The following is a 14,569-nucleotide window of genomic DNA, read 5'->3' as shown; positions in this document are numbered from 1 at the left end:
TTGTAAATTTATAAAATAAACTTAATGTTACATTTAAATTAATCACGAAAATAATATGAAAATAATTTCATTGACCAATTTAGTTTTGACCAAGGTTAAATTCATGAAAAATCTTTACAAGCGCATTTTAATTTACGAGATCAAATATTCACAACAGTTATATATATCATGATTTTAGTCAAAAATAGATTATCTTATTAACTAATTAGAAACTAGCAAATATAAAGGCTTAAATCAAAACATACACAATAATCGAATAATCTTTTAACTTTCCAACAAATGGATTAATCGCGTTCAAATTTTCAGAACCAAATAAAAAACACAATCGACTGATTACCGCGTATGTAAGACGAACCGCAAAACGGACGACATATCATGAAGTGAGATGCGATAATGACTCTCATATTCAAAAGATAGACGCATCAAAGTTGCGTATCACCGTAAATCATGATTTCATGAGAGAGATGGGAAGTGAGTTATTAATATTTTAGTTGACGTATACTAAGTGTAAACTCGATACATTATTGCATTTTGAATTCGATGTTATGTCCATTTGTTGCGGTTGCATTTGTCAGTATCTAGATCGAATAATTATTGTGTAAATTTGTGTTTTAAATCCTATAAATATATTTCCAAATTGATTTTTTTTTCTATAATTATTTTAAACACGTCTTTAAGACATTAATTAAACCAATAATAACTTTATTGTTCCTTCTACTAAATCTCTATCGAGATGCCCAAGTTGCAATAACGTAAACATGTAGATATATTACTTTTAATTTACTACAATAGACTCCGTTATCCAATTAGCGATAATCCGGCTACGGTTTATAAATTTCGAATCTTATAGTTCTGAACTATTTTTTAAGTACCTATAATATATTCATCTCGCGCTCGGCGGCCAAACATCGCGAGGAATCCTGCTTGATGCTTTGTAAAACGAAAAGCTGCCTGTGACTGATCGCCGCCCACGACAGACTGTAGAGCACGAAACAATTTTTTTATGTAATGTTGATGAATAAATTGAATTAGGTGATGTTATTTGCAAGGTCCTAGGACACCAAAACGATGACGCGTGGAAACACAGAGGGCGCGACTAGCAAGCAAAATCTCATTAATTGTTGCTGCCTTGGCCTACTCGCCCTATGGGGAAGTCCACTGATAGCACAAGGCAGCTTACACAGCCGTTCACTCGCGAAGGCGCGCCCCTCCCTACTGGCAGCCACTGTCGGCGCATTAGCTGAGTGGCGGGGGGGGGGGCGGCGGGGAGTAGAGACGGCAAGAAACACAAACGCCTTCGTGAGCGCATAAATCTATACAGGAGGTCGTATAATAAAGGTCTAATGTACATTATGTACATTGTAAGTGATATAGTACAATTATTTACAATATGCGTTGTTCTTATATATTATATTTAATGACTGTCGGTACGTCAATATAGAAAAATAGGTTTCATTTTTCTGCAAAATTTACATGAATAGTACATATTTTTTACATTTATGTATATTTATATTCTCATTCATATTATTTTTATGTAACATTCAAAAGACTCATATATATAATAATAAAATCATACTACATATATGTGTATGTAGTTAATCGTTGAAATATAAGTCAATATATTAAACGAGCAATATATTAATAGTTTGAATTTTACACATTTTTTTACACTCGCATTCATATATCGTTCATCTTTGTACAGTCGTTATCGGCACTTGCGTGAACGTTACAGGCATGGTACCGTCAACATAACAATAGGAGATGCGTAAGAGATAATTGTACGAAACGAAATGTAAAGTAACGTTAATTAATTATATATACAAATTATGTGCAATTGTATTATACATAATAATATAGACACTATTCTAATATATTATAAATGTTTTCAGTCATAGCAGCTCTCTAGGCCGTGGTCCTGTAGTGGGCTCACTAGTTGTTGATGGCGACCCAGCCGCTAGAGCCGTCCGGCAGCGACACGGACACCAGTCGCAGGGCTCCGGCCTGCTGCAACACAAGACATATCACTTACGTACATATTATAACATCACCGTATACTCTAGTATAACCGGCAGTCTATAACAGGCACAAGGGACATAAGATCGACATAACGATGTAAGGAATGGCTTATAATTTCTTAAGCTTCAATGTATATGAGCGGCGGTGACCATTTACCAGCAGGTGGCCCACTGCTCGACCAACTACCCATATAAAATACATATATATCCTCATTCACCTGTTGGTCCGTCAGCTGGTCCGCAGGGATCGTGTCTATAAGTGTTCCGTCCGCTTTCAGGCTGCTGTCTATGTTATCTGTAACAAAACGAATGCACGTATACTACCAATCTTTGTTACATTAAATGTACGGATACAATACATTTCAGACAATGGCAATATAAACGATTTACGTAACGAAAAATTAATACTTACGCAGTGTTAATAAAGTTGGTTCCTCGGATTCTTGGACGATATTAATTGTTTTTCCTGTAAAATTAAATAAATACTTCCATTATTAGTTTCTTTCATTTTTAATAAATTTAATTGATAATTGATTCTTGCTACTCTTAGTAAAAGGCGTACTACAGTTTGTCCTTGATCTGTATTGAGAATATAGTAAGTATGTTTAGTCCTATTATTTTTCCTACTATATGTATATATTTATCTGGTGTACAGTAACATATTTTCACACAGAAAAAAAAATGATTAAGAGTTACTTATTTTTAAACTTTAGATATGGTAACAAATATTTTGCTTAATGAAATGTATATACTGTCACTCATGTTCAATAATACATTCACTATCACAAATGGCAATCCTACCAAGTAGGGTAAATGAATGAGGCCTTTCCTCCGTCCGGCTACTAATACAGACTTCTAGTCTCGTCTTATATTCAAATGACCACGCATAAACGCATACCTTCTTGTAGAAGTATCTTCTTGTCTCCGGTTATATAGAACTTCGTGCCGCTTTCGTCCGTCGTAACTGTTCGATAAAGACAAACAAGTATGCGAAATTAAAATAAAAACTACACCAAAACCAAAACGAGTTGCATGTTCGTAACATCACATGTATACATCGCTCTACGCATGAGAACCGTTACGTAGCTACTCAGTACTAAACACAGATCTAAAGAGTGTCAGACAAAATAAAAATTAGAGTCTTGAAATTTTGGAAAACCTATTAATATATTTAAGTACATAAAACAATATTTAAAAAATATTTGTTACATATACAAAGTTATAAGATTATTTATGTTTCATAAATAAGCCATACATGTGAATTTAAGTAACGGCTAATTCACATAGCTTACCGATAGATTTATCGTCTGCTTCGAGTTGTAGCTCTTCCGTTGTTTCGTATATCTGTAAATAGAGAATCAAAGAAACATTTCTTTAAACTGTCTTTACTATTATTGGTATAGAGGGTAGCTAATACCGATAAGTAAATCATTTAAGGCAAATAAAGTCGATATTTGTTAAGAATGAGTTAATATATTATCACAGTGTCATATGTAGAACACTCTCTTAGGCCCAGCAGAGAATTCAGACAAAAAAAAAACGAAAATAAAAAAATATATGCCATATTTTCTGTTTAACTTAGCTTATATTTTAATAATTTATTAATAGGCTAGTTGACAAAATTTGGAAATTAGTTTAAAACTATAGCTTAGCATCTATTTCACCCCAAAAATATACTATTTTAAGAAAAATAGGTTTTTTATGTTAGTATTTTGAGTTTTTAGAAATGAACTTGAAATTGACCGCGAAAAAGGCCAAGATTGTCATGGCGTCTTGAATGACGTCACACCTCGCGAAACAGCCGTGTTTGTGTATGACAGTCAATTGTGTTTTTTAATAAATAATGAATTCCTCGTATTATAAATACTGTATGGTGCCCCAATGTGAAAGTACAACGATAAAAACGCCAGACAAATTATTCATATACGTACCAAACAATAAATAAATACGAATAAAGTGGTTAAATGGCATGGAGGCAAGATGCTCTTATTTTGTCAACTAATTCCACAATTTATTTCTGTGAAGATCATTTCGATGTAAGTATTAAATACAACTTGATATATCTATTTATAAATGTATAGTAAAAGAAATGAATTTAGCAAATATAATATATCACACATAACCTATAAAATGTTAGGACTAGAATAGGATTTTATGATTTGTTTGAGTTAAAATATTATTTTGTTTTATAAAATGTAATAATTCAAACTCTTTTTACTTTTTTAGTTGCCAAATGATATGACTAATTATACAGAGTATCATATTATGGGTAAAGACACAAGTGCGTATGAAACCAGGTTGTATACCAACGAAGTTCGAATGCCAAGAAGATATATGTTGAAAAAACAAATTTTGTCAATAATCGCAGAGTGTTTGAAAGATCCAGAACCAAGTAGTACCCCCAGTTTATCTGCCATAATGATAATTGATAGCAACAACGTAGCGTTCCGCGCTTGTTTCGCGAGGTGTGACGTCACGCGACTCTGATTGGTGTTTAATGTCACGTGATTAAATGCCTCATTTTGTCGATTTTATTTTCCAAAAATATAATTAATCTTTTATTATTTTTGTAGAAAAGTTGTTTTTTTATTTACTAATTATCATGATTTATCATTAGAAACTCAAAGCCATCCGATTTATGATTAGTGGAAACAAGCCTATTATATATCACGTTGCGACCGTTTAGAACAGTATAAAATATTATTTAAATAGCTCACCGTGTCCGGAAACTTGTCATTTTTCTCTGTATCGACAACAACTGCCTGTGTTGTTAGCATCTGGAACGAAACCACACATACATTTAAATAAATTCATTACAATCATCTGGCATGTATTCCGATTTACTTGTAAAATTACACAGTTAATTTTATTAATCTCAAATAGATATCTATTTTTGTAATTATTAATAATTATATTATATATCAAATGTATAAACGCAATATATGCTTGTTACTATATGTTGTAAACCAGATAAAATATAGTACCAAGCAATGGTATTAAGTAATATTTTAATTTTATTGTACAGGGAACGGTCTCACCCTTTGGTTACCGACTCAGAAACCAGCAGTTCAAGTAGTTATAAATTTATAGCTTACATTTTCATTTATTTTCGTAACCCTCGGCTGGTTGACGACAATCGACTCGGCCAAGTGACCCTGGAATGTGTATTTTTTTTTAATTAATATGTAATTCGTGTTCTCATAAGCAATTCAGGGGGCACGTATTTTCATAGGGATCCGATCTGGAAGGAAAACATTTGTTATGCGACCCCTGTCGACTTTAATCAGACAAATAAAGATGAATAAAGAAGTCAACTTTAACTCACTCTCATGCCCCATCGAGCACGTAAGATTTCTTTACGGTGACGTCGGATTGCCGTTCTACCAGATCATAAGAATGATTAAATAGAGTGCACCTGCATTTGTGCACTAAATATGTACAGACACTTTATCACACCGAAATATATTCGTATCCAGTGTATAAGTATAGTCGCCGCGCTAGGTACGTGCAGTCTGTTGAGAGTGGAACGTTTGACAAGGGCATAAGGCAGTCGGCAGTACTGACGCTGGTGTTCATGTGCTGGTAGAGCAGCTGCTTGCGCATGTAGCCGGCGCCGCACACGACGCACTCGTAGGGCTTGCGGTCGCTGTGCACGAAGCGGTGCGTGTTGCGGTTGTCGCGCGAGTTGAACGACTTCCCGCACACCTCGCACGTGTAGGGCTTCTCGCCGCTGTGGATGCGGGCGTGCTTCTTGTAGTGCTCCGGGTACACGAACGTGGCGTGGCAGATCTCGCACTTCAGCGGCCGCTCGCCCGTGTGCGACGCCTTGACGTGGTAGTCCAGCAGTCTGCGGACGAAGACACGAGAATACATTTAAATCGATCGAAAGCCCTGATTGTTCGTTTGGACCTTCGATGAAACCGAGGATGGAACTGAAACACAAAACTCGCCCCACCTCCTCCGTTTGAACCGCTTGGGGCACTGCGTGCAGTGGTAGCGCTTGTCGTCCAGGTGCGTGGCGCGCTTGTGCGAGTGCAGGTTGGAGCGCTGCGTGAAGCTGGCGCCGCACACGTCGCACGTGAAGGGCCGCTCGCCTGCACAGACGGAGCGTTAGCGGGGGCCCGGCGGGGCCCGGCGGGGGCGTCGCGGGGGGGCTCGCACCGGTGTGGATGCGCATGTGGTCGCGCACCTCGGCGCGGCGCGCGAAGGCCTTCCCGCAGGCGCCGCACACGAAGGGCTTGCTGCCCGAGTGCACCACGCCGTGCACCTCCAGGTTGTGCTGCGTGCCGAACGCCTTGCCTGCGACCACGACGCGTTATACATTTGTAGCGACAATATAAAAAAAGTTGTTTACAATATTATGAAAAAAAGCAATGATGTTTTTGGTTATATACTGGGTGTAAGATATAACAAAATATGTAAAAACAATATACTAACCGCAAACATTACAAATGAAGTCTTTGACTCCCGAATGCGTTTTCTCGTGCTGGTTCAAATTTTGTAAAGTGAAGAATGACTTCCCGCATTGTTCGCATTTATACGGCCTCGGACGAACCTGTAATAAAAAATAGTCGAAATTTTATCAATGGCAGTTATATTGTATGGAATAATAAATATGATGCACTCTCTTAATTTGTATTATTTTAAACTTATGTATTAAAAAGTACATCGCTGTATATATCATGTATCAGAGAATATGTATTTATAATTTATTTTATATAATAATTTTTATTTCAATATATATGTAATTTTAATTCGTTGACCGGTTGATCGGTCATTCTAACGAGAACTCTCGTCTGTGACGAACGTGCAAACTGATTATGTAAGACAAACCAAAACAGAAACAAATACTCGTAATCTTACGGCTTTTGTTAGATGGTAAGTATATAATTTGAGGATATAAAAATATGTACTCACGAGATGCGTCTTGAGATGCGACTGGTGCGTGTACTTGGAGGCGAAGGCCTTCCCGCACACGTCGCAGGCGTACGGCCGCGACCCGCTGTGCACGTTCATGTGCTCCGTCAGCAGCGTGCGGGAGCTGAGGTCGTTATTATTATTATTACATTTCTCATAATGTTTACTTCTTCATTAATTTCCAGTAAATAGAGTCCCCGGTATCGGTTTTATAACTAACCTATATTTTTTCTTACATATGTTACACTCGTGAAGTTTCGTCTTGTCTGTGTTCTGGAGGGCTTTGTTTTTCTGCGCGTGTTGCTCTGAAAATATTAATTTATTTTTATTTTAAGTGTTGCGTCGCATTTCCTTTAACTGGGCTAGTGTTTACAATTTGTAGTGCGGGATATAGAATAAGAATATAGAATATAATATCGTTCACAGGTAGCATTTGTGCAGTGCAGTGCTGTGCTCAGTGCGCACTCAGTCGTCGGTCGTGCGCGTAGTGTCTGCGAGTACATCATAGCGCTATTATACAAGAAGTCTCAGAAGTTTCATTAATAGGCTTTGTCACAGTGAGCCGCTCATGCAATTACGCGAGACCGTCTAGGAATCGAACCCAAAAGGTAAGTAAATACAGTCACATCGGGGGACTTGAATATGATAATGTGTGTGCGTGTGAGTGCGTGCGCACCGACGTGCGCGGCGTAGTGCGCGCGGCGGCGCAGCGCGCGCCCGCACACGCGGCAGATGTAGAGGCGCGCGCCGTGCGCGCTCTTCACGTGCTGCATCGCCGCCTCCGCGTCGCCCACCACCACGCGCCGCTCTGCGGAAACGGCCCGAACAGTGACTACTCGTTTCTCGCCGGTTTCTCTCGGTGGAATCTACTCTCGGATGATAGCTTTAAGTTTAGTTCTACATTACATATGTATTTGCATCGCTATGTATATATATACGTACGTAACGATTCAAATATTATTTATTAAAAACCTACACCTACTTGAATAAATCTGTTCATTGTTACCACTATAGAGAAGTATTATCTCTTTTATAAACTATAGGTCAACATACCTTTTGTTTCATTCTTCTCACATAACAAGCACCGGAACTGACCGTCTTCGTGCACTACCATCTGAAAATAAATTGTTTTATTTGATTAACAAAACTATTTCTGTTTGTGTATTAATGTTCGTATTGGATGATATAGTAATGTTTGAAAAGCACATTTAAAAAACAATTGAAAAACTACTTTTTTATTTTTGTCTGTTATGAGTATTTTGACTCATAAGGCGGAAATAAAGTTGTGTCACAATTAAAGCTTTTCTGTATGTTTCATGCGTCCTTTTTAAAACACTTTAAACATCAATTATATAAATATATACAATAACAAAACTTACAGATGTATCAACATTACTAGTATCATCATCCTCTGTCGTGCTCTGTACTGACTGGACGCGATACATCTCGCCCGACTCGACTTTTATGAAAGCACCTCCTGTAATATAAATATATATATATTAATTATAGCTCGACTTGTTAGTTAGTGAACAGTAATTGTTAATTTGTACTTAATTTTATGAACCAATATGATTACAGTCAATCAAATCGTCAACTTGCCACGGTTGGTGGCAAGTTGACGATATAAGGAGAGGTATTTCTTAGTATGCCGATGTGTATGAACGGTTGTGACCACTTACCGTTAGATAGCCAATTTCTCAATTTGTAATTATTAATTTAATTCTAAGATTAATTTTTCATTAATATCTAATTTTTGATTCTTTAATCTAATCTAAACTGATATATTTTCGACTGGACCATATTATTAAGTACATCAGTACCTTGTTCCTGCGCGGCCGCAATAATAGCATTGGCTGTTTCTTCATCGCCTGACACTTGCAACTCGATCTGGGACTCATCGTTCGAATCTGTCGAATAAATAATATTAATTATTAGGACCATAAGGATAATTAAAAAAATCGAGTATTCGAATAAAATGTACATAGATTGACAACTCGCAGGTGTGATCAACACGTTCACGTTGTAAACCCTACTTTCTCTCCCCACCCGCAACACATCTCGTGTTGCGTGCGGAGTGTGTGTCCCCCATTTTCGTTGATTATAAGGTGTGTTATATATATGTAATATCTAAGCATATATTATCTGTTCAACTTATTTCAAATAAAACCATACAACGATACGACATTTTTATTTCAACATTTAAGTAATGTTTTCAAATAACTTTGTATAAAAAGTTTAGGCAGACACCTTACCTTGCCCATCGACAGAATCCTGCAATCCAGGCAACATGAGAGATATCTGATTGTCTCCATACAGAAATTTTTGCCCGGACACCACTCGTAGGATCGAACCATTCTCTCCCTCCATCACTATTGTATCTGTAACGTTTATATTTATAAATTATATTACTAGAATTGCAAAAAATATATTTTTTTTTTTTTCAGTTATTTTGTAATCCACTCACAGTAATAGGTTTAATAAAACTTTCCGTAAATGAGTGAACTCACTCCTAGCTAATCTGTTATTAGTATGATCGTATAAAGTTACTGCTGTCGGAGGTTTGATCGCCGCCAATTGAATTGAATATATATTTAGTATATATACTAGTCGTTACGCTACACTGAAATCGGTCCGCACTACACCATCTTATCATCATGATATGTATTACTACAGTAACATCGGGTTGTGTTGGAAATGACTGCAACCAATGATCACAAGTGACTAACGCTCGTCGGCTTCGGCGTCCGGGTCGGCGTCGGCGTCGGCGTCGGCGTCGGCGTCGGGGCGCAGCACCTGCAGCTTGCCGAGCACGTAGCGGCCCTGCTCCCCGAGCAGCCGCACGTCTAAATATTCAGACTTCGACTTGTCTTCATTATCCTGTAGAGTAAATAATGATAATATGAGTGGAAACAACTTTGGTCATCCTACTTTTCAAGAAATAAACTAATACGACGGTATAACGATGGTATAAATTTTAATTTATTTCTATCAGTTGTAAGAATCGATAATTATTTAAACATATTGTTACCTTAACAGTCTCATCGAAGATCAATTTATTGTCCGATTCATTCGTCGATAGCACAGTGAGAGAGCAATCTGTAAATAAAATATCAGTCTATTATTACCTGACTTTCTTATCTATTTAAATATGATTTTGGGATGAGTGAGCCAGTGCAATAAAATGCACGAGGAACATAACATCTTAATTAAAGTGCACTTAAATTAATAGTGCTAATCTACGAATTTTAAATATAAAATATGATACGGAAGATTTCTCCGTCTCCTTTGTGGCGCGTCACCCTGTTGCTGTAAGTAATACTTAATTAATTTTAATAAATCATTTGAGACAATACCTCATAATTTACACTACAATCTTTAAATCAAATGATATTTACAATTAATTCAAGTATGTTCTAAATGAGCACTTGAGAATTTAATGAGAATTTAATAATACCACTAAGTTGAGTATTGTAGAATTAATATTTACTAATTTCATAATAAAATTAAAATTTATCTGTATGATCAGTACTAATATGAGAGAGTAATTTTATTTGACCGCCTGGACCTGATAATAAACACCCCACTGAATTTGATTAAATTTGGTATACAGCAAACTTTAACGTCAAAGACAAGCAAGGGATACTTTAGAAATGAATATTTTGTCCCAAGAATACTACATGTAATATCGAGATTATCATTACTGCTCGTGTATATATATTGTTTCTAACAACTAACAAACCTTCATCAATTTCCATCGGCTGTTCGTCTGCTTGTTCCAATTCACTAACTTCGATAGAACCTTCCTTTTTTAGTTTCTCAATATCGAAGTCGTCGACTTTCGTCAAAATCGCCGACGAAAGGAAATCTTTCGGTAACGAATTGACATTGAAACTCAATATCGGACTAGATTTCGTCGAAACTAACGTATTCGACGATATCGGCTGAGTAAACGTCACAGTCGACGAAGTCAAGATTTCGTCGGATTTCATTGAACTAGAGACAAAGTTCAGTACATTCGTCGAAATTGACGGTTGATCGATTTTTTCTACTTTTGGTGTCATAATTAGTTTTGGATCAATCGTTTGATTCGCTAGTGCTGTTTTCTTGTTGGCCATTGTGTTTGTGATTATGCTCTGGGTGAGGACAGACGACCCGACTGTCACTTTGAGATTTAGGGTTGATGACGCCGGTATCGTCACGACGGGCTGCAACAAAAAAGAAAAACGGCTCTGTTAAAAAAGTTTAACTAAAAGGGTTCTTCTCGGAAGAATCTGTATTCTGAACCGGTGGTAGCTTCACTTAATATAGTTTGTTAAATGACGATTCAAAAGTGCTTGTAAAAGTCTACTTGAATAAAGTATATTTTGATTATGATTTTTTTATTTTGGAAGGTCTTATAAGAGTGGTCAGCAAACTATCAGACAATAAATGGAGCCAATAAGACTTAGTCATTCCCATGGAGAGTTGAGTTATCAGAGTCGGGTTTTCCATCCAATTTAAAAAAAAAACAAGGAGAGTACAAAGTAAATGACCCTATTCTATGAATGGAAGATGTATTGGCTGAAGTCATTCAGGCTATTATTATATATATACAATTTTATTTTTGCGAATGATAATAATATATAAATCTCACCTTTAGTTTAGGAATAACAATGTTAGATTTGGATATTGGCCATTTCCCAGATTTTATCACAAAATCAGGCGGCAAGGGTTGCAGTTTAGAAGCTGGCAACACTAACGTTTTAACTTCATTCTTCTTGATATTAGAACTATTTACAATTTTCACCTCCTTATTATATGTATCGTAGCTTAAGTTATGTTTCGGTAAAGTTTTCTTGAAGTTATCAAGTAGTTCTGTTTTAATAGCTTGTAATCTGAAATGTTTAACAGTAAATGCTATTTATATAAAGCAGTATGCATATTTTTAATATACTTATGAGTACGTTAAATGCGAAAGTAAGTTTGTTTGTAACAAGTTCACATCTTGACAACCTCTAAAAGACCTAACACCTCCTATGTAACCCAATGCGCGGGAGGAATTAATTTCCTATATAGAGAACCACTAGGCTTGTGGTATCGACGAGTGGAAGGATTTTGTTAAGCCCCCATGGATTGCTACTATATTTGTATTACTATATCCACTAACAAGTTTATTCATTGAAAACAAAATAAATAATATGTTTACACAATCCATAGATCATACTCAGTCAGTCAGCCAGTCGGTCAGTTTTATCTACTTAATTCCAATTTTATTTTATTTAATAGATGGCAAATGACCAAGAGCCATGAGGCTAATGGACAGCTGATAAAATATATTCATGAATTATACCTGACTTGTAAAGAGTCATATTCAACGATTGCCTTTTGACATTTCTTGCATATAACTCGTGTATGGACAACATCTTCTTTAATCAATTTATCTACAATATCCCCAATTACTTCAGATAGTTTCTTTCCGGAGCTGAGCGACACCTGAAAATTTACAAATTTTTCTTTAGAGTTAATGTAAAGTATTTTATAAGGATTACTAGCACACCCCAATATTAAGTTTCTATTGCCTTTAGAATAAAGCTTGTATTAGGAATGGGTACAACAAAAGCTTAAAGGGTCATGCCGGACCTGTGGCTTTAATATATATTTATTTATTTAAAATTCATTTTGCAAGATCAAAGTATTATTTTAAAATTCAATGTGTTCAGAATGTATATTTCACCGAGAGAAAACTCGGTAGTTTTTTATGAAATAGGTACATGTATATTCTAATAAGAAACTTACATCATCCCCGAATAAGTTTAAAGCATTCCTCAAAGATGCTCCTGTCCGAGCGTTGCAAATAAAACATGAGTTATTCATTCTGAAAATATTTATTAACAATTATTTATTTGTTAATCATTAATTATAAACTGTATAAACAGAAATAGTTAAGATTGGTTGTGTTGTGGTCTTAAGGGTGAATCAGTCTAATTACAGGTATGAAGAACCTATAATCTCAAGGTTGGTGACACATTAACTATGTTTGGGATGGTTATTATTTCTTTCAGTGGCAATGTCTATGGGCGGTGATGACCACTTATCATCAGCCAGCCAGATAGCCAATATGCTATATGATTAAGTTTTATTTAATACATGGCAAAGCCTTGAAGTTTGTGTATCAGTTTTATTATTTTATAATATTTGTAAAAATTAAGGTCAATTTATTTAAAATAGAATAGTAGTAGTAACATTTCAATCGTTTCTATAATTTTCAGTATCTATAATAATATACAATTAAGTTATATTTAAGATTTTAAATTAACATGGTTATTTTTATTACTAACAGTATTTAAAACGGGATATTTACCATGTTTTTTATTTTTATTTGATCGAGCTCGATATTTCGACATTATCTACGAATGTCTTGTTCAAGAGACTGACGAGAGTCAGTTTTAAATACTGTTAAGTTATATTGTTGCAATTAGGCAAATATTAAGGGTAACTTTGAAACGCCTTAGTCGATAATAAATATCATTAGCTAATTAAAATTTAACGTATGTACGTATTATTTTATTATCACTTTATACTTTAAATAAAAAATAATCGCTAAAAGATTATCGTAATTCCTATTTAACTCCTTGCATATGATAAACAAAATAAAGTTTGCTAATTTAGTATGTTTAATTATGTAATATTCAGCTTTTATATATGTTCATTTAGTTAAGTTCTATTATCATTTCAATTGTTTACAATCTTATCAGTTGCCTCTAATTTTAAATCTATTGCCACCTTTATCAACCTAATGTCGATTCTTATTTCGTAGTAAAATAATAAACGTATTTTTTTATTGTATGGTCAGCCATTTTGATGTCGATAAAACGAAATAAAGCAAAAAATAAAGAAAACCGGCGTTTAAAACAATATTAATGAAAGTACCTGTTATATTTTTATGTTTTCATCGGATTTCATTAGTTTCTGAAGGTTTCCAGAAAATATTTTCTAAATAAGTTGTCAGCAATGATTTCTCCACACAAGCAGCCACCATTACGTGTTTAATAGTAACATTTTTCTACGCTAGTAGCGCTGCAAACTTCCGTTCTATGTTAAAGTTATTGTCAATGGTTCAAATAAGATCGGTGTTACACTTTCATTTTCATTAAAACATACTCGAAAATATACATTTGACTGTAAGTGGATATTATTTTTGTGAATAGATTTTGTAATTTAATACCTTTGCATATTTCTTAAGAAAAAATATTATAGTCATCATATTGTGACGCGAATAATTTAAAATTGTTTATGGTTTATGATTTTATGGTTATCTATAGCAAAATTTAAAGCGGAAGTAAAATAGCGAAGGCGGGAACGATATTTTAGCGGGAAATATAAAAACGGTAAGGGTCATAACTAAAAAGTTTGTACTACGTTTTTAAGCTACTGACTCTGTATTTTGGCTTAAATAAACTATTATTAAAAAAACACAGATCAATCAAAAACATGTTTATTTCTATACAATTTACATCATTTCGCGTCGTACGTGCAGCGTCCTAACATTAAATATAATTTATTACAGACTTTACAATAAAACTAAGAGAAATATATTTCATAACGAAACAATTTAATATGTACATTTAAACTTAACTCTTTTATCTTCACACTTTATA

The 14,569-nt window shown here is 35.1% G+C and overlaps 1 protein-coding gene across 2 annotated transcripts; it reads right to left on the bottom strand.

Annotated features, from left to right (window-relative positions):
• Positions 1-1,590: 1,590 nt before the first annotated feature.
• On the bottom strand, positions 1,591-13,960 carry LOC125074063 (zinc finger and BTB domain-containing protein 41-like). 2 transcript variants are annotated; one of them, XM_047685287.1, is made up of 25 exons: positions 13,842-13,960; positions 12,708-12,786; positions 12,262-12,404; positions 11,566-11,806; positions 10,672-11,137; positions 9,961-10,028; positions 9,659-9,809; positions 9,185-9,310; positions 8,753-8,839; positions 8,312-8,409; positions 7,986-8,046; positions 7,609-7,740; positions 7,153-7,237; positions 6,933-7,056; positions 6,453-6,570; positions 6,177-6,314; positions 5,971-6,109; positions 5,580-5,862; positions 5,111-5,170; positions 4,733-4,792; positions 3,308-3,359; positions 2,914-2,979; positions 2,428-2,481; positions 2,234-2,310; positions 1,591-2,004 (listed from the first exon to the last, which is right to left on the bottom strand). In XM_047685287.1, the coding sequence occupies exons 2-25, from the start codon at positions 12,783-12,785 to the stop codon at positions 1,930-1,932; spliced, it is 2,982 nt and encodes a 993-aa protein (XP_047541243.1). In that variant the 5' UTR covers position 12,786; positions 13,842-13,960; the 3' UTR covers positions 1,591-1,929. The 2 variants fall into 2 exon arrangements, with proteins under 2 accessions (XP_047541243.1, XP_047541244.1); XM_047685288.1 differs by having other exon boundaries at positions 1,591-2,001.
• Positions 13,961-14,569: the final 609 nt, after the last annotated feature.

The sequence above is a fragment of the Vanessa atalanta genome, chromosome 26, assembly GCF_905147765.1.
Source record: "Vanessa atalanta chromosome 26, ilVanAtal1.2, whole genome shotgun sequence".
In the NCBI taxonomy this organism is placed as follows: domain Eukaryota; kingdom Metazoa; phylum Arthropoda; class Insecta; order Lepidoptera; family Nymphalidae; genus Vanessa; species Vanessa atalanta.
The sequence above is the reverse complement of the archived record's forward strand: the minus strand, read 5'-3'. Positions and strand labels throughout refer to the sequence as shown.